Source organism: Pelodiscus sinensis, chromosome 4, assembly GCF_049634645.1.
Source record: "Pelodiscus sinensis isolate JC-2024 chromosome 4, ASM4963464v1, whole genome shotgun sequence".
NCBI classification, from domain to species: domain Eukaryota; kingdom Metazoa; phylum Chordata; order Testudines; family Trionychidae; genus Pelodiscus; species Pelodiscus sinensis.
In genome coordinates, this window is record NC_134714.1 from 58,315,803 (window position 1) to 58,340,264 (window position 24,462).

The 24,462-nt window shown below is 44.2% G+C and overlaps 1 protein-coding gene and 1 long non-coding RNA gene across 5 annotated transcripts in view; one reads left to right on the plus strand and one right to left on the minus strand.

Annotated features, from left to right (window-relative positions):
* Window positions 1-24,462, minus strand: part of RASGRP1 (RAS guanyl releasing protein 1) — an 85,978-nt gene that overhangs the window by 48,606 nt on the left and 12,910 nt on the right. For 3 of the 4 annotated variants that reach the window (XR_012903418.1, XM_075927038.1, XM_075927039.1), the window contains exon 3: window positions 184-294. Coding sequence is in view for 3 of the 4 variants with exons in the window: in XM_075927038.1 (XP_075783153.1) it covers window positions 184-294 (111 nt within the window). In the remaining variant the exon portion in view is untranslated. Of the gene's footprint in view, window positions 1-183; window positions 295-1,608; window positions 5,948-24,462 lie in introns of those variants that run through there. The other variant, XM_075927040.1, reaches the window with a different exon arrangement.
* LOC112547395 (uncharacterized) overlaps window positions 1-24,462 on the plus strand; it is a 151,143-nt gene that overhangs the window by 41,853 nt on the left and 84,828 nt on the right. The gene's annotated exons all lie outside the window — the stretch shown is intronic.

Consider the following 24,462-nt stretch of genomic DNA (forward strand, 5'->3'; position numbering starts at 1 on the left):
TTTATATTTTAAAACAAACCTGGTAAGATTTTTCTTAAGCACTAAATTTAGCCTCTTAGTAATCATGAGATGCTGAGATGAATGCACCAATTTATTAATATTGACCTATACACTTTACTTACGATTCTATCTATATATTTCTGCATTACCTTACCTTAATAATTACAGGTGAACATTATAAAGGATATAGACCAATTAGTTTTCGGAGTACATCTTCAGAAGGGATGATAATTCTGTGCATGGTCAGTGTTATCTGTAGCAGCTGATTGTTTTGACACAGGTTTCCCTCTGAATCTGAAAAGTGAGTTGAAGCATTCTTATCAGAGACATAAATATGTCTTATAAGAGGATAGGTTTTTATTCAGCTTTCCTGTTCCAATCAGGCCTGTTTACATAAGTGATATCAATGACAGTAGCTACTCTGTTGCATCAGTGAGATGAGATTATTTTGCAAGCAAAGATGCACACTAACAATATTTATTTGAATAGAATATTTCATCCCAGGACTTGGAAGCCTTTTACATAAATTAGTTCAACCTCAAAACATCCTGCAGCGATAGCATAATAGCCCCAATCCAGCGAAGTACTTAATCACATGGGCTATGTCTACACTGGCATAATTTTCCGGAAATGCTTTTAACGGAAAAGTTATCCGTTAAAAGCATTTTCGGAAAAGCGCGTCTTGATTGGCAGGACACTTTTCCGCAAAAGCACTTTTTGCCGAAAAGCGTCCGTGGCCAATCTAGATGCGCTTTTCCGCAAAAAAAGCCCCGATTGCCATTTTCGCGATCGGCGCTTTTTTGCGGAAAACAAATCTCTGCTGTCTACAGTGGCCCTTTTGCGCAAAAGTTTTTCGGAAAAAGACTTTTGCCCGAATGGGAACAGCATAGTATTTCCGCAAAAGCACTGACAATCTTACATGAGATCGTCAGTGCTTTTGCGGAAATTCAAGTGGCCAGTGTAGGACAGCTGGCAAATTTTTCCGCAAAAGCAGATGATTTTGCGGAAAAACTTGCCATTTTAATTTTAAGCAAGGGAGTATAACCATTGAAACAAACTGATAAATTGAAGTGGAGAGGTTAAGTTAGGTGACTTATCCAAATTAAACAGAATTTGATATAGGTCTCAACAGTCAGATTTTTAAAAGCGAACATGCAGTTTTTTGCACATCTGACTTGCATGCACAAGACTTTAAAATTATCCACAGAGGTCAGGATTTGCACTTGCACACAACTAAGCATGCACAATCCTACTAACAGAATATTTACACATCAGGAGATTTTGCACATTCAGAAGTCCAGCAGCTAAGAAAAGCTAAGCCCACTTAAGAACAAAAATCTAGCTCCAAAAGTCCGGACACAAATTCTTTTTCTTTATCCATTACCTTGACTGTACTAGTATTAGTTTTTAAATACAAATTTGTGTTTTCCATATTTATACTTGGGAAGAAACCAAGACATCAAGTAGTTCAGACATATTTAATAGTACTGTAAATTTTTTACAGAAATGCAAACATGATTACAGCATATTTTATAAATATTCCAAGGAGGTATTTTATACCAACTCAGGAGAGACAGACTGGCTGATTCAGATAGAAATTGGACTTACTTGCAATTTGAAAATAAAATGTAACCTGTTTGAGTGCTTTTAAATATATTCTCTTCCAAGAGCCTCCTCTTGTTCAGAAGAACAGCATATTCTTGAAGCAATGCTTAATAAGAAGGCAAAATGGAAACAGCAGGCACAACCCCAGCACACAGCAGCATATATTGCTAAAGGGAAAACATTTTCAAGTTGCATATTACCCATATGGAGGTGTTGACAGGTTAATCCACCTAAAAATCAGTATCATGAAGAGGCAGCTGTCAGACATGGGTATTGGTGCTATCAAACAGGAAGGTGCCAACTAAGGAAGGTGGACTCCAGATCTGAAATCTTTGCACCAATTAAAAAATTACAATGAGAAGTCTCCCTAAGTCTTTCCCTATGGATGCAACATGAGCCTCTTTCTCCTGGGTCAGAATTGTATGCCAAATATAGGAGAGGCTGGTTTGTAAAGTTATTCAGCCTTGGTGCCACAGTTTGCTCACTTTAATGAAGATTTCTATATTATGGCTCTCCCTGTGCTAAATACAGGATGTCTATCAGATAAAAGAAGATAGCCAATTTTTATTCACTCTGGAAACATCCTCAAACTTCTCCCTAACCCCTCCAAGTCAATTTACTGTCCTTTTCATGTAGGATTTTGAAACATATCCCTTCTTGAATGTATTTATGCTGCTTACTTTGGTTGCTGTCTGGGGGGGCTGTTCATCACACACCGCCCATAAAGAGATTGAAGTGACTCAGAAGGTGCTAATCAATCTAGTAGGCTACACTTGGAAGGAGACTTAGACTTGACTAACAAGCACTAATTAAAGGTAGAGTCCATCTGGGCAGCAATAGACAGGGCTTGTATAAAACCAGGAAGGGCTAACAGAAGGGTAAAAGAGTGGAGTCAGTTTCTGGGTATGGAGAGGTGGGAAAAAGAATACCTAGTGGCAGACAAGCAGCCTTAGGATCTGGACCTAGGAGGGAAGAGGGTTACCCATGTGGGACCTGGAGAAGGCAGCCCTGTGAGGACAGAGTAGGAAGGAGCCTAGGAAAGGACAGCAAAGGTTGAAACACTGTGGAACTTGGTTATTAAGTGTAGAGTCTCTAGGCTGGAACACAGAGTAACAGGTAGGCCTAGGATCCTGTACCAGCCGTATGAAGGTGGTACAGTTTGGAATGAGTGGACTTTCAGGGAAAAGTACCTGGACATCTACTCTAGCGAGACTTCCTCACTTTGGCTGGCGGGTGGGGAGGTGAGTGCATAGTGACCTGGCTGGTGGGTCAAGCCACAGAACACTGCAATAACAAGAAAGCAAGAAGGGCCTTGATGAAGGAAGGGGGTGTCTGACTAGGCAGAGCTGATCCCTAGATGCAGATACAAGGGGATTCTCCAATGGTGAATAATCTCTGCTACACTGACTCTGACAAACTGCTGAATGTTTTGTTTCTTTTCCATTTTGGAATTGCACTGTCCAAATTGTTTACATGATAGTCCCATTTTCATCATCTGTTTGATCTAATGTTTTAGAACTAATAGTAGTCTTCATTTTAATGATGCACTAATTTTCTCTTTAACTTTTAGCTCTTTCATAGAACTGGAAGGGACTGTCAGAGTCATCAAAATCCTGGCTTCATTTGCAATTTTGATATGTCTAATTTACATCCCTCTTTTGAAAGAGGGATACAGTTTAGATGTACCGTCAGACTGGTTATCCAGCTAGATGCACCTGCCTTTCAGTAGCCCCATCTAGGTTGTACTTCCCTAGCTTGATAAAAAGGTCACGTGAGATTGTGTCAAATGCCTTATTAAAGTTTAGGTATACCATGTCCACTGCTTCTCCCTTATCCACAAGACTTCTTATCCTATCAAAGAAAGCTATCCGATTTGGTTTGACAGGATTTGTTCTTTACAAATCCACGTTGGCTGTTACTTATCACCTCATTTTCTTCCAGATATTTTCAGATGAATTCCTTAATTACTTGCTTCATTATCTTCCCTGGCGCACAAACTGACCCTGGGTAGTTTTTATTTCACTCTTCATAGATGGGCACTATATTTGCCTTTTTCCAGTCTTCTGGAATCTCTTCTGACTTCCATGAGTTTTCAAAGATGATAGCTAAAGGCTCAGATACCTCCTCTATCAGCTCCTTCAGTATTCTAGGTTTCCTCAACCCATTAGCTTCTTATGTGTAATCAAGTTAAATATGGTCACACTGTTCTCCTTCATATCTCTAAACTGAAACAGTTAGGTTGCATGCTATTAAACCCTTTTATGCACATCATTTTTGATAGTTCCACACACTGTTCAAAGTACACAAATACCACCTCTGTATCATCTGCCACAAGGAGCGGGCTACTCCGCCTAAAATCAGGCCTAGGTTATGGATCATATATCTTAATTTAAAAGGGTCCAATTCTGACTTTAATTGCATGGCTGGAAATGCAATTGTAACTGAAGGCCAATTGTACCCTCAATCTGCATACAAGGAACATATGATACCACAAGAGGGATACATATGGTTATGCAAAAGAACTGGTGGTTTATGGTGACTGTATACTTCTCACAGAAACACTTAAACTTTCTTTAAAGGATTAAGGATGTGCTTTTGAACAAGAACATCTTGATAAGCAAAAATTCTTAGTCCAGATCTTTGGTTGCTTCTCTGACAGCAAAACAGGGACAGAAAGAGGGTGTGAGCAGCTAGCTGAAGATTCTCCTTGTCAGGGGGACCTCTAGGTAGCATGAGTTTGATTTATACTTTCTAGTGCCACCTGGTGCAGAGAGAGTACTGAAGAACTCTGGACCCATAGAACAGAGTCCCTAGGGCCTGAGAATGAGCTAACTTAAATGAGAAGATGAGCTAACTCCATTTTCCCCAGGATAAAGGAAGGCAGTAGAGATTTGCATCTCTTGTCGTTTACTGTTTTGCCATTCAAAAGGTGAAACCTTAGACAGCTTTAGGGAAGATGTGTGTGCTTTGAAACACACCAGCTAACAGCACATCCTTGTTAAATGGGCTGTGACGGTGTGCAAGTGCATTCACCACTGATGAGAAGCAGTGAACATTCTGGCATGCAGATAAAGGAAGAGAGACCACTATGAATTACCTATCACTATAGCAGGAATGCAGTCAATGTCATATACCTAGACCTCAGCAAGGTTTTGAGACAGTCCCAACTGACATTCTGATAAGTAAGCTGGAGGAATACAGGCCCAACAGAACCAGTATCTATTTAATAGATAATTGGTTAAGCAAGTATTAACAGAATGATGTCAGATTGGAGGGAGATATCAAGTGGGGTTCCATGGGAATCTGTTCTGGGCCTGGTCTTCCACACCTTTATTAATTACCTAGATGTAGGAATAGAGATTTTATTGATCATTAACAGCAGCTTAACAGGCAAATCACAGGAGGTGCTAGTACAGCTCTTCTCTCCAGCCGGTTACTCCACTGAAGTATCGTGTCCAATCTTGGTCACCAATGTATAGACAGAACGAGGAAAAACAAAAGGATCCAGAGGTGAGCAACCTGTATCCAAAGTGATGGAAGACAAGCCATATGAGTAAAGGCTAATAAAACAGGCTATATTTACTTTGGAAAAGGGGAGATTAAGGGGGACATAAGTTTTCAAATATTTAAAAGGCTTACATAAAAAACACAGAAAAATTGTTCTGCCTCAGAGTGCAGGACAACAGCATAGCAGATGTAATCTAAATCTGAAGGAAAAATTTTTACCCGTAAGAACAGGCTGCCTCTCAAAAAAGGTTGTGAAACACTGTGCTAGATGGCCCTTGTAGTCCCCTCCCAACCCCTATGATTCTAAAAGTCATTCCTCACAATAGAAATGTCCTTGAAAGTCAAGTAACAAGCAATTGGTATCCATGTATGCAGGTGGGTAAAAAGTATGTTGACTCCTGCTCCACAACATCTTTATGTAGACATCCTATTCCTTTCAAGGAACCAGTAAAAAATTAAAGCTCAGAGTTAGCAATTGGTATTCTGAACAGAAATAATGCAGGTTCCCATGTGGATGCAGTTAGAAACCAGATCTCTGAAGCAATAACATGACATTTATTCATCGTAACTGATGCTGCCTTGTTTTGTACCTGGATTTAAAAAATAAACAACCTGGTAGTTGATATTAGCAGCAGGAAGTCAGATGAAATCCACTTTAGGATTCTTGAAGAAACAACAGGAGAAACTGTGGAGCTGTTATGAGTTCTAGTAAGTTATTTCCATATCAGATTACTAGTATTTTGTTTTTTTTCTCATCTCCAAAAAGCAAAAGAAAAGAGATTGTTGACCATTTACTCAAACTCTTTACTTAGCAAAGTCATGAAAAATAAAATCAGTAGAACAGGAGTCCCATAGATATTAAATATCTAGAGTTGGTTTTAGGCAAACATTCTTGTGCTGTCCATCAATCTATGTTAAAATTTCTGTTCTAAAGTATGATATTGAGGTCCGGCGCTTCACTGTTAGGCTATGTTTAGACTATATTCTATTTTCGAAAGAGGATATGCAAATTCCCATGGGAATTTGCATATCTTCTTCCAATTTCACTTTCAAAAGCAGATCTTTCAAAAGTGAAAGTAGTCTAGATGCGGGGGGAGGGTTTTGGGAGGGGACCTGCTGAATTTGCATATCTTCTTTCAAAAACAGAATGTAGTTTACATGTACCCTTAGACTATGTCCACACTAACGGGTTCTTGCGCAAGAATCTGCAGAGCGTCCACACTGCCCACCTGCTCTTGCGCACGTAAATTTACAGTACGGCGTGGTAAGAGGGGGTTCCTTGCGCAAGACCTATGCTCTTTTTTGACAGGTGTAAGCCCTCTTGCACAGGAGCGCTTGCGCAAGACGGCAGTGTGGATGCTCAGCAGGGATTTCTTGCGCAAGAAAGCATCTACACTGCCATGGGCGCTCTTGCGCAAAAGCACAGCTTGCACATGGCAGTGTGGACGTTTTCTTGTGCAAGAAGCCGCGACTGTAGACATAGCCTTAGTGTTTAAAGTCATTATTTAGTGGTACTCTTGTGCCTGTCAAGCCCCTGCGTGCATTGGTAATAGGGTATGGAGTTCTTCAGCCAGAATTTACCTGGGGCAATAGGAATGTCCGTTCCAGTTAATGTGGCAAAGTAGGGCTTCAGCAGCAGCACCAGCAGCCTCTCAGGCTTTGTCTACACTGGCAATTGTGTGACAAAGCTTTCGTCATTCACGGGGGAAGAGCAAGGCGGGGGGCTTATGCCCCCTCCTTCTGCTGTGCTAGTCGGAGCACTTTCCTGCCCACAAGGCAAATGCCACTTGTAGGGAATGGAAGTTAGGCTGACAACATTTACATTGCCTGATTTTTAGTGACATGGCTTTGTCAACACAGCCTATGCTTATCATATAGTCAAGTAGTCACTTAACTAGTTGCTTCAACCCTCCCCTGCTGCTACTGTCAGAGAGAGGCAGCAAATGGGGGGAGCAGGAGCCAGTGCTGGGGGCAGGGCAGGCAGAAGCATCCCTGCTGCTGCACCTCTTCCTTTGAAATGTACAAGAGCCACCATGGCTCTTGTACGTTTCAAATGGAGAGGCATAGTGGGACAGCAAGCACCACCTCCCCCCCTTATCGACTAATTGAGTAGTTGATGGAATTTCCATCAACTACTCAATTAGTTGATTAGTCTAAATTTAACATCTCTAATCGCCATGGGCAAGTAGATTCTATAGTTTGTTGAGCCCTGCTATCAACATACCCTCAGTGGCACCATTTGGATCCAAAGTGCCTCCAGCAGCACAACTCTCCCAGTTCTTGTACTCAAAAGCCTAGATCATAATCTGGAGATTATGGTTTAAAAAAATGGAGATTCTGGGGGGTAGGTGTACTTAACTGTTTCCATTTAGTCCCCTAGCCCAAGAAAGCACTTAAGTACTCACTTAAGTAATGGGACTAGTGCTATGCATACTTGGGGCCTTCTGGACTTAAATACCACCACTTCTCTTTGTGAGTGCTATTAAATATCCTCCAAACATTCACCTAGACATCTCTTCTCTCTGTATTTTAGAACACACACTCTAATGAGTTTATTACAATGACCCTTTTCAAGGCCAGCACTAAGTATGAACAAAGTACACTGACATACAGAACCTGTACTACTCACTCTGTTAGCACCTCTTCTCTACATGTACTGAAGCCCTCAGCGATCCCATGATCCAACATCACCGCATCACACACAGGCACACCACATACACGTTGGAAGGCAATTGCATGGCTGGCTTTCTTAGTTGCCGGAGCCGCCTCTGCTCCTTCTATTAGTAGCTGCCAGATCCTCTTTGCTGAAGTCTTAATTACAAGTATCTCTGAACTGGTCAGTTGTCAAATCCAACCACTAGAACTGCCACATGCTAGTTTGGAGCTCTTATTTTCTTGACTGCTTTGTAAGAAATGCTCTGGGTCACCACCTTATCTGGCCTTCAAACCCCAGTGAAACCAAACTACAATGGTCTCAAAATATTTAGTTCTGTATGAACCAATTTAACAACCTCCACAGACTATGGAAACCTGGGCCATGGTCCATACTCAGTTTAGAAAAGGAACTACTAAAATATAACTTCATGAAATTACATACATGTAAATAATCTATCTTCATTAACTTTATGGAGCCAGTAAGTGGCCCCTTTTTTAATCAATCCCTGTTATGAGAGAGTGTGTCTGCATGTTTCCACATGCATTTGAATCATGAGCAGTTTATTTTTACATTTATAAGTTGAAAGCTTCTTGAAACTCATTTTCATTTCCGCTTGTCTACCTGTTACTAACCACACACCCTGCTGAGCAAAACCACTCAGTTGAATGCTAACTAAATTGGAATGAGTGCATGTCAGTATTATATCACTTCACAATAGGGGAATGCTGCAAAATAGTGTACAAGTGTTTGCTTTTTTTTTTCCTTTTAACAAATGCTGTGAAACAAAACTATGTGCTTTCATTACTTTTTTTATGTACAATACATACACTTGTAGATGCAGGAAATTTTCAACCAGTATGTATGCTACTCAAATGGGCAGATCTAAATCTGATTGACACCTTTAGCCCCTATCAAAACAACCCAGTCATCAATAACTAGAACAACTTTGGAAAGAGAAATCCCTTTCACCATGTCCTGAAGGCTGCCACATCTGGATTCTGAGGGGCTCTCAGAAGGAATATGTTTTGCAGTCAGGATCCCTCTACTGATGCCTGACTGTCAGTACAGTATAAGCCTACTGGTCATATTTGGGGCTGGATGCTTCATGTCCAGCATCTTTATCTACATGTATCACTATGTATCACTGTGGTATCTAAAGTGTACTCTGAAGCGAATCAGAAGCTAATGCACCCAAAGAGTACTCTACCACATGCTTTCAGCAACCAAACCAATAAGAAGGTAAACCACTTTTCTCAAGTACCTGAAATATCCTATTAGTTTTCAAAAGGTAGGACCCTAGAGAACATGTTGCAGTAACTAAACCAAAGTCATAGATAGCTGTATTGTGCTCCATCTCACTTCATGCTTCAGTAACTTACTATTTAGAGTTCCTAGGGAACCCCTGATAAAGAAATCCTGATAGAGGCAGCAGTATGAGATAGCTGCAGACCCTGTCTAGAGGGGGAGGGGGTCTGAGCGCTCAGATCTGATGACAGCCAGAACTGAGCCGTATTAGGAGCCAGGTGGGTAAGTAGTACACTTTAAATGCAGAACTGCAGTAGTGGTGGGTCCCAGACCTGTCACAAGCCAGAACTGAGCTGGGCTGCTGGCCAGCCTGCTAAAAAGTTTACCAGGGGGGAGGCGATGCATGTAGTCTACAGCATTAACCTATAAGCTTTTGCTTATCAGTTAATATTTACACTATTGTATCCCTACTTCAAAGTGCTATCTGTTAAGGCTTAAATAGCCACATACTCATAGTGGGAGACACCCATGTTATCATAGGAGCATAGTGTTACAAATGCTGACCCCCAGAAGGATAATTAAAGCAGCATAACTCCATAGCACAGTGGGAGAATCAAATTATTCAAAGTCTGTATTAAAAGGCCTTAAGGAAACATGCACAAATGTCTAAAATAAATATGGAGGCTTATCCTGGAGCTCAGAAAACTTATAATCCTATTCATGCCTACTGTATTGTATCTCTGATCCTGATGTATCTCTGATCCTGAGAAGAACCTTAGGAACACTTAGAATCAACCCAAGTTGGAAGGGGTTATTGTCACGAGTTCTGTGATAGCTAGTACCTTTTGCAGGAGGAAGAACCTTACAAGCCTCCAGGTTCTCATGTCTCAAAGATTTTAAATAGACCTCAGCTAAAAAATCCCTATTCTCTCTGCCTCTATATTATGTGAGGCACCAACAGAAACTAAAAGGGAACCCAAATGATTCTGCTGATTTTTATCTCAAAAAAGAAAAAGCAGCTACTAACTTATTTGCCCCCTTCTCCAAAACTGCCTCTTGCAACAAGTTGGTAAAGTCTCTGCTGAAGGAACAGGGGGATAACTGGGAAGCAGTTGGCAATTTGACTGTAGGGGAGCTATTTGACATGCCTGATAACTTCTGTCTTCATGCTGCTTGCTCATCACACACATTTTATTGGGCATGCTTGGTAGACAGACATTAAACATTATGAAAGCTGGAGATTACCTTCCCCATTGTGTTCTGAATAGTCTGGGGCTTCCCAGACAGAAAATAGTTTTGTCCCCTCTTCTGTATATTGTGTGGTTGCCTTCACATTTGCTAAATATATTAAAGCAGTCTACTGTTTTGGTCTGCTCTTAAATACCTCTATACTGCCTCCTGCTCTCTTGGAAACTCCTATATAAAACCCTGAAAATACAAATATGCTATCTTGGGTAACCCTCATACGGGTACTTTATATGTAAATTATGGCTACATTAATGTCAACTGAAATGTGAAAGTATTTCTGGAAGCTTTTCTCTAAATACCTTTCACTTTCTTTCATATACTGTTCTTTGTTTTGTTTGCTTACTGAAAAAGAAATGGACAAAAGCCTTTGTTTAGCTTAATTTACAGCAGCTCTCCAAGAACCTTACAAAAATCTCATTCTTTAAGTTATACTTCTGCTTTTTCACAAAATGGCCTACATCTTTGGAGGCTCAAGCTGGTTATTGATACATCTTTCATTAGATTTACCCACTTTGCTTGCAGCTGCATTTGTGAATCTTGAAATTAGCCACAATTGGGGTGGGTGCCATCTAACAGAAGATATGATCACTGGAAACCAGACCCTTGAAGGTATTTAAGTGCCTGCCTCCCATTAGCTTTGAGAATTTGGCCTACGTTGCTGATTGCCTAATGCCGTGGTCCCCAACACGGTGCCCGCGGGTGCCATGGCGCCCGCGGGGGCACTTGCATGCGCCCGCCAGGTGCTCGGGGCCTGGCCCCGGGCACATGGCGCGGTGCTTGCAGGGAGCGTCAGCCCCGGGCGCGCGGCGCTTGCAGGGGCGAGGGGGAAGCACCGGCCCCGACCCCGAGCGCGCAGCGCTTGCAGGGGGGAGGGGGAAGCGCCGGCCCCGGGCGCATGGCGCTTGCGGGGGGGGCACCGGCCCCGGGCGCATGGCTATGGGGGGGCCCCGGCCCCGGGCGCGTGGCTATGGGGGGGCCCCCGGCCACGGGCAAGCGGCTATGGGGGGGGGGGCCGCCCCCGGGCAAGCGGCTATGGGGGGGGCCGCCCCCGGGCACGCAAGTGTCCCCGCCCCCTGGCGCCCAACAACCTCAAGAGGTTGGGGACCACTGGCCTAATGGATCCAGACTAGGTCATGATGCACCATTCGTTTATCAAACCTCTTAGGCCTTGTCTACACTAAAATCAGGAAGGTCGGCTTAAGATACACAACTCCAGCTATGCAAAATGCATAGCTGAAGTTGGCTTACCTTAAGCTGAGCCCACACAGCAGGAGACCAATAGGAGCAAATGCTCCAGTAGGTTTCCCTTATTCTTCACAGAAGGAGAAGTATCGGATGCCAGCAGGGGCTGCCCTCAGCGTTCAATTTACAGGTCTGTACTAGACCCGCTAAATCGACACTAGAAGATTGACCTCTGGATCATTGATCTTCTCATAAGTATAGATGTTCCCTTAGAATTTAAAGGAAAAAAAATGGGGAGGGCTCTTTTCGGTTTAGGAAAGACGCAGAAGATAGAATGTTGGAGCAGTTCTATTTACAATGCAGTTACATTTATATTAAGGATATCAAGTAACGTGATGGCCATGGGTTTTGACTGACTAGAGGGACCAAATCATGTTCCGGGAACTATCCTACAGACAGCACAAAAAGGGTCTGGAATGTAACATAATACTACAGTATAGTTTGGCCCTGTTGACATAAGAGGGAAAAATCTATTCTGTAGGATTGCTAAGGCCCATATACAGTAGTAACTGTTATATAGTTGGGACCTTAGGGAAGAAACGTTAAGTACTATTCAACATTAAGTACCATAGCTCTTCATATAATGCACAAATAAGGCCTGATCCAAATCCCACTAAGTTAATGGAAAGGACAAGGTGTCCACAAAGAGGGAAGACTATAAAATTAAATGAGAACATACAAGAATCTTGGAGAGAGACAGGAATAATGTTCTCACCCTCCATTTTCAGGTCTGAACTACAGGATATCTAAACAACAAGACAATAACATGAATGTTGCAAGAAATAAATGAAAGTTCATGGTGTCCTTTCACCTGCATGACAACCGGGGGCTTCTGTTTATATACAGCTTATGAATGGCCCCATAATGGAGAATTGTTACATGTATTTGTCAGATTATACACTCCCTTTTGGATGTGGGATTTGTTTGCTTTTTTCTGTGGTTCTCTTGAATTTCAAGGGGCAGTGTCCAAGGGCTAGCAACAGAGGTCCATTGAACCTTGATGATTTTTATTTCAAATAGAATCACTCTAGACTAAAGTCCAAGAGAACTGATTCTCCAAGGGACAGACTGATGGGCAAAAGCAGTGGTTCCCAACCGCTGGTCTGTGGACTCGTGCCTGGCTGTAAATCGCTGGCTGCCAGGCTGCAGCAGTTGCTGGAGCTGAAGACAGCTGTTTGCAGCAGCTCTGGGGGTGGGGCTCATGGCTCCACCAACTGTGGCAGCTGATTTTGCCCAGCAGCAGCACTGGGGCTGAGGTGGTGGCAGGAGAAGGCGGAGCAGGAGGCATCTCTCTTCTCCATCACAGGTAAGATGGCGGCCCAGATGGGGCTCTGTGCTTCCCCCCACCGCCTCTACCCACGGGGGCGCGAGATGCGCTTGCAGACAGAGGGGGCACAAAAGAGGAGGGAGCACACTCACTGCCAATGGCTGCTCCCCCTGCCTGCATGGCAGTAATGGCCATGCTCCCTTGCAGGGCATCCTCACTTTGGGGAATGAGGAGAGAGAGGTCAAAGGGGTGTTGGGTGAGGGTATGGTGGGGTCATGGGGCAAGACAGTGTTAGCATGGGCTATAGGAGTCAGAGGTTAAAGGGTCAAAGGGCACGAGGCATAAGGATGGGAGTCAAAGGGTGTTAGGCACTGGGGAGCAAGAGGCTGGTTTGGGACTGGGGTTCAGGGGGGAGGGCTGGGGCTGAGGGAGGGCAGGGGTTAAAGGTCAAAGAGCAAGAGGGGGTAGGTTGCACTCGGTCAGTAGTTATGCAGCCAGGTGTCTAAGCGCAGTCGAGAGGCATCAGAGCTTGTGGAAAAGACAGTTGCAGAGCCAGTGGGCAGGATCAGGGTTTGGCACAACAGACAGTCATGAGTTTGTGGAGTAAGGGGCACCAGAGGTAGTGGGGCAGAATTTGGGAAAATGGGAGGTTGTCAATTTAAGTCAGGGGTCACTGGGACACAGGGTGCCAAGGTTGGTAGTGAGGGTGGATGCAGGACAGACTCAAAGCAAGCCAGAAGTGGCTGACAAAAGGAAGTTGATAGCAGGGAGTGTTGGGAAGCAGGAGATGGTGGGCCCTGAGATGACAGGCTTGGCAAGACAGACTTGTGAGGTAATGGGGTTAGTTGGATATAGAGGATATCAGATGATGGATTTGGCAGGTTTAATAATATAGAGACACAGAGTACCAGGATTGGCTGCACAGGGTCACAGGGTTCTAGGGTTGGAGATAGACGGATATGCAGTGAAAACATGGGGTCAACGGGTGAGTGGGTATATTTGGCAGACAGGTAACATTTTATTTGCATATTCACTATTTGCATATGTCTGGAATATGCAAATGTTATCAGTCCACCAAAAGATTGTGAATGGGTTTGCCACTTCACAGTATAAAAAAGGTTGGGAACCACAGGGCAAAAGAATTACCTGGTAGTGGTCTCTACCATTGAGATAAATGAGGTGGTCATATGGCATAGTAGGTTGAAAGACTATAAAAGGGCAGGAGCTTCCCTATAGTGATGTTTTGGTTATATTCACCTGCTAAAGCTGTTGGGAGCTGGGCAAGTGTCAGAGGTAGGGGAAATAGGATTGCCAGGTGTCCGGTATTGACCCAGACAGTCCGGTATTTTCGCCTCCTGTCTGGTAAAAAAATTCAGAAAATACTGGAATCTAAAATATCCGGTATTTTCTGATTTTTTTCCCTGCAGGAGGCAAAAATACAGGACACCTGGCAACCCTACAACACCCTCAGCAATTGGTCCCAGCCCCCGGCCTCCCTCCTATCCTTCGCTAGGCCCTAAGCCAGGGACCGTGCCTGAATTCTGTCCAGCCCCTGAAAACCAAGGGCACGAGAGTCAGCATTTCCCACCATGTTGCTGAGGGCATTCAAGTGTCCTACAGGAGGAATTCAACCAGAACTGTGAAACCCTGCTACCACAAACTGTCTACTCACTTAAAAGCATAAATCACCATGTCACATCACTGTCTTCTTATGTCATAGATCCCTCAAAACCACATGCTTGGCCTTTTTATACTCACTCCTAGCCCTGTGTATCATTCTGAAGTGGAATGTCTGGTGAACCAATTACCACCAAGCAATACGAATACCTCTCTCCCTTAGCAGACTGCAGTATTTCCCCTTCATAAAGCCACTCTTGGAAGTTAAATGATTTTTGTTTTTTTCTAATAGCATGTGATTATAATTCTTTATCACTGAAGTGAAAAACACCACTTGTTCACTAGAATCGTCTTTGCCCTTGGACTGAGTCTTAACTTTGTGAGAAGACCATCCAACTAAGACACAAGGATGGTATTTCGGGAGGGTAGGGAGGCAGCAGCCGCGCGTTCCGGGTGAGCGCACAGGTGTGAAGGCATGCACGGAATGCAAGTACTTTCACCTCCCTTAGCGTCCGGGGAATGGGATGAAAAGCAAGCCTCATCCCAGAGTGCATGGCTGCTGCTCCACTCCTGAAATTCCACCCCTGCTCAGACCTCACCGGAACAAACAGGATGGGGTTTAATCCAGGTCATATATGCCTTCATTTAGTCAATCAAAAACAAGTATGATTTTCTCCTGGGGAATACTAAAATGTCAAGATATCTTTTTGCACGACCAATGTTTAAACTTAATAAACATATTTGCCAGTCTCTGGGAAACAACAGCAAAATCAACTTCAGACCACCAGACTTGGGAACACTGCCCCTTTTTCTTCTTCATCAGCTGTTTTCCAAAAGGGTTGCTATTTGACAAAGATTTAATGGCTATTAGCTAGGGATGTAAAAGCCCATTTAATTAGTTAACCAATTAAACATTAAGTTTAACCAATTAAACGGGGGTAGATGGGCAGCTGCTCCATCCAGGCTGGGCAGGAGCAGCCTACCCCCTGTAGCTGTGGTGGAGTGCTCACCTCCCACCACGCCACTGGCTGCTCTCGCCAGACTAGAGTGTCCTCCGTCCACAGCAGGCCCTGTGGGGCTGCAGCAGCCCCCTGTCCACAGTGAGCGGAAGCTGCTCCAAGCTCCACCAGTTAACCATAACCAGTAAGCATCACCACCCACTAACAGTAATGCTTACAGGTTAACTGGTTAACCATTCACAACCCTACTATTAGCTAGGATGAGCAGGAATGGGTTATGGGATGGATCACTTGATGATTACCTGTTCTGTTGTTCCCTCTGAGGCACCTGGGATTGAGCACTGATGAACGATGGGATACTGGGCTAAATGGACCTTTATGGTCTGACTCAGGGTGGCTGTTCTTATGACAATCATTAGTGGAGATTTCCAATGCACAAAGATATTAAGGAACAATTCTTTCATGTATTACATTAGTTCTTGAGAAGCTCTGATCAAGACCTAACGTGACTTGTTTAAAAAGATATTTACTGTAGTTTGTGTACTTTTGGCCTCCTGTTTGAAAAATATCTAAATAGCTAAAATAGTCTGCAGTCATGGGAAGCCCCACTTCATATTCCTCAATATATGAAACTTTCTATTGGATTCATACCAGAATTTTCTTTTAGGTAAGCTTCCTTCCCAGTACAGAAGTCTCCTGCTTAGCCTCCTCTTCAAGTATTTTGTCTAATGAAGAAATATAGGCCTCAGGACCTCTCTCTGGTGAACAGGGAAAGAGACATGATTCTAACACAAGTATCAAGACTCTCTACACTAGTGTAGCTCCTAAGAATTGTCATTCACCAAACAGCTGTTTCAGTGACAAACAAGATATAGTCTTTTTCCACTCAAGAAGATGCATTTGTCTTGCACATCTCCACCCTTCCTACTTTAAATCACAGCTCAGTATTCTCTGCATCTCTTCAAACTAGTTGCCCTACTTTGTAGCATATTTCCATTCTAACTTGTTCACAGAACTTTCTACCGTTCTATGGTTACTTGCAGGAAAACTTTTTACTGGTTCTTTTGCTTTGTTTTCTTGTTTAAATTTTCATTAACTAGTAACCTAATAATATGAAAGTCTGAAAAGTTTAACTTGGGTTCATGTTGGAAGAATCTTGCTTGACGCTAATATCTGATTTGTAGAACCCTACCAAATTCATGGTCCATGTTGATAAATTTCATGGTAATAGGATTCTAAAAATCATAAATTTCGCGATATCAGCTATTCACATCTGAAATTTCATAGTGCTGTAATTGTAGGGCCTCTGTCCCAAAATGGAATTGTTGGGGAAGGAGGCTTGCGGTACTGCTACCCTTACTTCAATGCCACTGTTAGTGGTGACACTGCCTTCACAGCTTAGCAACTGGAGAGTGGCAGCTCCTGACTAGCGGCCTAGATCTGAAGGCAGCACTGTCACCAACAGCAGCACACAAGTAAGGCTATGGTATTGCCATTCTTGCCCCACCAACAGCAGCACAGAAGTATTTCCGTAGAGGTGTGCACTCAGCCAACAGACATCGCTCTCTGGTTGCCCAGCTCTGAAGAGGTGGGGGGCTGGCACTGGAGAGCTCTAAGACGTTGGGGGGGGCTCTAAGAGGTGGGAGACCGACACTGGAAGGCTCTGGAGATGGGGATTCTAGAGTCAGGGCTGGCTCTGACGATGGGGCTAATATTGGGGACTGGAGGCTGGCACTGGGGGTGCTCTGCGGAGTTAGGTGCAATGGGGCTCTGGAAACAGGAGGCTAGCACTGAGGGATCTGGTGGGGGGGCTCTATGGGGTGGGGAGTTGGCACAGGCATTTGGGATGGGGGCTGGCACTGGGGAGCTCTGAGGGTGAGAGGCTGGCACTGGGGGGGGTTAGTTGCTGAGGACTCTGGGATCAGTGGCTGGCACTGGGGAAGGGGGGTAGTGAAGGGTGGGGGGGCTCTAGGGGTTAGAGCAGACCGGCAAGATTTTATTTGCACTTTCGCATATCCATAATTTGCATAATGTATATGTAAATATGCAAATAAACTGTTAGCAGTTCACTGAAAGTTTGTGAATGGGTTTGCTGGTCCCAGGTATAAAAAAGGTTGGGAACCACTGGTTTAGGGCTTGCTGTTTACCCTAAGACCAGTAGGCTATGACAAGAAGTGCACTGTGAAGACCTAATAGTTTAAAATTTTAAACTACTTTCCCACTTTCAGCATGCATTTTTGTTCTCCCTAATTTTTATCACACATGCCCCTAATCAGGAATGGATTTTTCAGAAGCACTTAAGTGATTTATAGAAAAAATCCCATAGATCTTCAGTATTCTTTAGTCACTTAATTATTTTTAAAATCCCACCCCTATGGCTGCCTAGCTGATTTGCAGGTACAATATTATATCTGGCTGCCATCACTTGCATTCACAAACATTCCAGGTTCAAAGCTTCCTGTCCTACTCCCACTGCAGCTAGTAAGAATCTTATCTGCCAGCTTTCAAAATCAGGGCCTTAAAGTTTAGTGAGCTAAAGAGGACAAACTGACTTACAAACAATAGACAAGAATCATTAGATAGGGGTAGGAAAGGGCTAGTGAGAGCAATTTGCTACTATGAAGCTACTTCCTTTGATTACTTTCTCTTCATGTCTAAACTATAATCCCAAATATAGAATGCATATTAGCTCACTGTAAATTTGCATATTTGTATATAATTTACATGTCACCACAAACTTCGTCCTTTGGACAACACATTCTGCTTCCAACAGTGGTGTCTGTGGGTCACGGAACTGACAAAAATTGACATCTATAGATGACATGGATGGGAAAGAACCTTGGAGGAGGTCATAGTAGATGAGCAAGCTTTGGAGAGTGGCTGGGTCAGTTGTGGGAGAGCGGAATTGCCAAAGGATTTCTGAGCATGCTGAATTGGATAGGTTGCAGTGAGAGAGGGAGGACTGGGCAGGGAAGTCTGGTAGGGGGCTACCTGGAATAAACTGGGGGTTGCTGAGGGATGAATTTATGGTGAGAAACTAGTGACTAATAGGGGGGAACATAGTGGGGGAGGTCTAGCTTGGATATTAGGAAAAAGAATTTTACTAGGAGGGTGGTGAAGCACTGGAATGGGTTACCTAGGGAGGTGGTAGAATCTCCATCCCTAGAGGTTTTTAAGTCCTGGCTTGACAAAACCCTGGCTGGATGATGTAATTGGGGTTGGTTCTGCTTTGGGCAGGGGGTTGGACTCAATAATCTCCTGAAAACTCTTCCAACCCTAGGATTCTATAGTGTCTGGAAAGTAATTGTGGATCTGTGGGAGCCTAGCACTAGTACTGAATCCCTGATCCCCTCCTTCCTGGGTCCTGGAGGAGCAAGCTTCTCCTCTTAGCTTTTCCTTCCCCTCTGATCCAGCAGGGGAGACAGAGGCCATTTGGCCATCCCGTCACAGTGGACACTGGTGGCTGCATTTGCAGCCTATTACTGAAGCCCAATTGGAGCTATGATATTTCAGCTGGGCTGCAGGAATATACGACATAGTTGCTGAATACACGAGTGTCCCACAAGACTTGACACTTGGCAGCCCTGAATGGGGAAAACATGACAAAATCCTAATTCCTCACTTTTCCAGTTCTGTAGCTACTTTCACTGAAGTTTATGGGACTCAAAACCAATGTTCATTTCACATACACAGAGTGCCCATAATTGCTGGTTCAGATTTGTTGGTGTATGTTCAATTCTAAGTGATAAATCAGATTTACTTAGATTCTAAACTCTGGGCAGAGACCATCTTTGTTTTGTGTGTACACAACACCTAACTCCAGTTGGATCCCACATCATGATTACAGCTCCTAGGAGCTACTGTAATACACAATTCATTTGCTCATTGTAGCGATTGTTCTAAATAATCTTCATTTGTCAAGGTAATGTTTTTTAAAAAATTACATATTTGTATGACTTGAAGGCTGATGTTTAACGTTGCTGATCAGCCCTAGGTAGTGGGAGGAATCCCACCAACACACAAAATGAGGAATTATAGAAGACAGAAATCAAACAAAACAAGTGCACTCAAGAGAGCTGAGCTCAAAGGATGAGCAAAATGGAACTGCGAGTATTGATCCCTGCCATATGAGCTCCACACTTCAAAGACAAAGATACCTCCTGAAAAACTTCACTTAGAGATGTGACATTTCATCACCACATGTATGGAACTGGGAACGGACTTAAAGTTCACTCTTTTTACATCTGAGTCTAAAAGACACAGTGCCCCTAGATTCCCGAAATCCCTCTCCCATGCATGAGTAGCACTGATCGGCTTTAATGTCTACAGCCTCCCCTTTGCCCTTTCCCAGATGTTCACTTCAATTTCTGAACTAGGGTTGGGATGAAAAGAAGCTTAGTAAAATTGCCTTTATTTTTTTTCTAGCCTAAAATTTAACAACAACATCTATTAGACGGTGTAATCTCCCCTGGGATATGGAAACTACATTGTTTGAGTCATTTAAAACTGGTGCAACATACTAAAGAATATATTGTCATGGAATTATTAAGGACTGTACAAGAAACTTACAATCCAAACTAGATAGACACAGTACAAAACAGGATGCACTGTGAAGTCCTGGGAGGAATTTTTTTTTCTTTTTTTTTGGCTGCAGCTTCTCAGACTGACTGGGGGAAAGAATGGATGCTAACACCTTTCTTTGGAGACTCAACTGGTCATCACTATAAAATGCTTAAGCTTTTGTTAAATGTAAAGAGAAAAAAAATCTCTCTTCAACTGATATATTTTTTTCCCCAGATACCTCTAAAAGGCATTCTCTAGTCTAGGGGTATGTCTACACAGCAGTGTTATTCTCAAATAACTTAGTCTTCATCTATACTACAAGCAGTTATTACGATATAATGTCACAATAATATTGAGCTGGAGGATTTCTTACTCCAACTCCTGTAACTCTCATTTTACGAGGAGTAAGGAAAGTCAGAGGATAAATGCTCCTCCTCATATTTCCTGCGGTGCAGACAGCACCAAAAGCTGAAATAAGCTATTTTGACTTAATCTATACCAGTGGTCCCCAACCTTTTCAGGTTGGCGGGCGCCAGCGGGCGTGGCCGTTCGCCCGCCGGGCGCCGGGGGGGGGGACACTTGCCCGCCCGGGGGCGGCCCCCCCCCAGCCGCATGCCCGGGGCCGGGGCCCCCCATAGCCACGCGCCCAGGGCTGGGGCCGGGGCCGGGGCCCCCCCCATAGCCACACGCCCGGGGCCAGCGCCCCCCGGCAAGCACCACGCGCCCGGGGCCGGCACGCCTTCCCCCCCCCCCATAAGCGCCGCGGGGCCAAGGCCGGGACCAGGGCACGCGCGGTGCCCCCGGGGGCGGGGCCAAGGCCGGAGCCGGAGCCGGCAAGGGCACGCACAGCGCCCCCGGGGCCGGGGCCGGGGCCGGCCATGCGCCCGGGGCTGGCACCTGCCAGCCCAGATTGCTCCGCGGGCGCATGTAAAGAGCCCGGCGGGCGCCATGGCACCCGCGGGCACCGGGTTGGGGACCACGGATCTATACAATTGATGTAGCTCAAGTTGCGTAGCTTATTTCAGCTTTAGCCCTGCTGTGTAGATGTGCCCTAAGGGACCTTTCATCTTTTCTAACCACTTCCATAAAAATTGAACATGGAGGGCCCAGTCCACAGCCGGTGAATACTGACCTAGCTCCACAGATGTCAGAGCAATTCAAACTTTCATTAGTTGAAGATCCAGCATATTTTGACTAGTAATAGTCCTTGGTATATTCCTTCTTTCAAATCATAGAGAAGTCATTGACACTCTAGTCAAATCTCATATTTTACATGCCACATCATTCTACAAAGTAGAGTTTTTTTCAGTTCTATTGTCCAAAGTAAGCATGTAGCGTTAAAGAAATTCTGTGGAAAATGTTAAGTTATCAATGGATGTTTTACATTTGTTACAACCACAATCAGCTTTAGTTAAGTAAATTAGCATTTAGCATTCTAAAGAGCAGTAACAACTCTTCTGTGCTTGTTATGTCATTAGCTCCTTATTAACATAATTTCTGTTGCCAAGCAACTAAAGCTTCTGTGCCATATTTGATGGATTTATGCCAAGATTATTTAAAAGCATGAAGACTGATCCCGTTTTAAATACATAGTAAAAGTGAGCTAACTGATGGGTACTTTATGAAATAGAAAAGTTTAGAATGATAATGTTAAGGGGGGGGGCAGAAATTGAAGGATAAAAGGTAAACAAAATGTCATTGCCAGGTGAACGTAGTAGCAAAAAACTAAATGATAAAGATAATTTGCTTCTATGTGGGTGTGTATTCACTTATACAATACGTAACTGCTTTTGAGTCAGAATTGTGTGTTACACTTTGTATGACTTACACTGACTTTAAGCTTTCTTATCAGTGGCAACATAATTTGAGCATGTAGGGAATACTGACCTCACATATTGCACCTGATTTTGTTTTTAAATGTCAATGTTTAATATTTTGAAAACGTGCCAGATTGTTGGGATTTGATGACAATGTTGTATCCTAAGATTGCATTATATATTGTTGGAATATCAAAAAGGAAGCTTTTTGAAACAGCTAAACACAGGGAACTCTAACCAGGTCTTGATGATTTGGGTTGAATGCCCTGATAAAGAGAACTTTATAAGCAGACTCCCCTAGTCACAAGAAGATGCACTGAAATCATTAGGGTACCACACAAATCTGGAAAGTTGCCCACATGAGTTTCTTGGCAAGGTTATGGTAATTCCTATATCTCTCTAGATTTATAGTACACTTTATTTTTCTAAAAGGTGAAGAATTTGTTAAACTCCACATACTGCTGTCTATCGGGGTGGATGGTAGTATAGGCAAGGAAAGGCATAGTCTTCCCAATATTGCTTACACACCCTATCCCCTAAGGCTGGGGCCACAGTGTGGCAGCCTGGCTTAGCAGTCCAGCTGCTGGGGGGTGGGGAACCATGACAAGGCAGTCCAGCTCAGCAACCTGGATCATGGGGAAGGCTAGAGCCATGGCACGGAAGCCCAGCTCCCCCCAGCCACGGGGGAGCGATGGGGCGCAGACAAGCTCCCCCTGGCTACCAGGGAGGGCTGGGCCAGGCACACAACATGGCAGCCCTGGCTCTCCACATGGCCAGGAAGGATCAGGCTGGGGTACGCAGGCTTGGCTATAGGGGCAGGGCCACAGACAGAAGGGGCTGGGTTGGGGCTTGCCTTCTCCAGGGCGCTCAGGCTATCTAGGGAGAAATAAGTGTGGTCCACTGGTCTGAGAACCGGACGGGAGGCCAGGATATCCTAAGAGCAGCTCTGACTTCCTTTCTGGCTTGTGGTGTGTAACCTATCATTTAAATCAGCTTCTGTTCCAGGTGATTGAGGATAGCTAATGTTATACCAATGTTTAAAAAAAGGCTCCAGAGAAGACTGCAGCAATAACAGATCAGTAAGCCTCACTTCAGTAACTAGCAAACTGGTTGAAACTAAGAACAGACTTGTCGGACACACAGATGAACATGATTTGTAGGGGAAGTGTCAACAAATTTTTGTAAAGGGAAATCATGCCTCAGTCTACTAGATTTCACTGAGAAGGTCAACAAGCATGTGGACCATGGTGATCCTGTGGATATGCTATATTTAGGTGATCCTGTGGACATGCTATATTCAGGAAGCCTTAGATAAGGACCCTCACCAAAGGCTCTTAAGCAAACTAAGCTCTCATGGTAGGATAGGAATAAATGGTCAGTCTTCAGATTGGAGAGAGGTAGATAGCAGTGTCCCCCATGTGTCTGTACTGGGACCAATGCTGTTCAACATGATTATAAATAATGTGACAAAAGGGGTAAATACTGAGGTGGCAACATTTGCAAATGATACAGAACTACTCAAGATAGCAAAGGCCAAAGCAGATTGTGAAGAGTTACAAAGGAATCTCACAAAACTGGGTGCCAGAGCAACAAAATGGCAGATGAAATTGAATGCTGATAAATGCAAAATAATGCACACTGGAAAACAATCTCAACTATACATATAAAAATTATGATGTCTAAATTAGCTGTTACCGATCAAGAAAGATCTTGGAGTCACTGTGGATAGTTCTCTGAAAATATTCATTCAATGTGCAGCAGCAGCCACCAAAAAAAACTAACAAGATGTTAGGAAACATGAAGAAAGGGATAGATAAAGCAGAAGATATATTGCTTCTATATAAATCAATGATATGCCCACATCTTGAATACTGCATTCAGATGTGATTATGCCATTTTAGAGATATACTGGACTTGGAAAAAGTTCAAAAAAGGGCAACAAAATGATTTAGGGCCGTGGTCACCAACCAGTAGATCGTGAGCTACCGGTAGATCTCAGGGGCTCTAAAAGTAACTCTTGAGCCCTCTCTGAACTGCGTACCTGCGCAGTACATTTACATTAGATTTCCTCATTTGAGGAGCAGCTACGCACTGAGCAACAACACAGGTGAGTAGCTGCGAGGAATGGTGGGAGCTGGGAGGTCGGGAGGGCTGAAACACCCCAGCCAGCTGACTGTGGCTTTCACAGCTGGAGCTAGACACAGCCTCCCTGGGCTGAGCGCAGGGAAGCTGGGCTGGAGGGAAGAGAAGCAGCTGCCCAGCCAGCTGGCCATGGCACTCAGCCAGGGTGCACCACGCTCCACGTGAGCTGGTGCAGAGGAGACGCTGCCTGGCCTGCTGGCTGTGGCGTTCAGCCCAGAGGAGGCTGAACCGCGCTCCAGCTGATTGGGCAGCTTCCCCTCAGCGCCTGCCCACGTGGTGCTTGGTGGCACCCTGGCTGAGCACCATGGCCAGCTGGCCGGTCAGCCGCTTTTCTTCGCTCCAGCCTGGCTGCCCTGCGGTCAGTCCGGAGGGAGCGCGGGTCAGAGGCTTCCCTCCATGCTCCCAAATGACTTTTCTATGGGTCAGTGACCCCTGACTCAAGGCAGGTTCCCTGCCATTCTCATAAATAAAGACAATGCAGAAACTTTTTGTGTTTAACATAGTATTCTATTTAAAAATGAAGCCTGGTCAACAAACCCCCAATTGGGGCCAAGCCCCCATCTGGCCACAACCACTCCTTCACTCCCCCTTCCC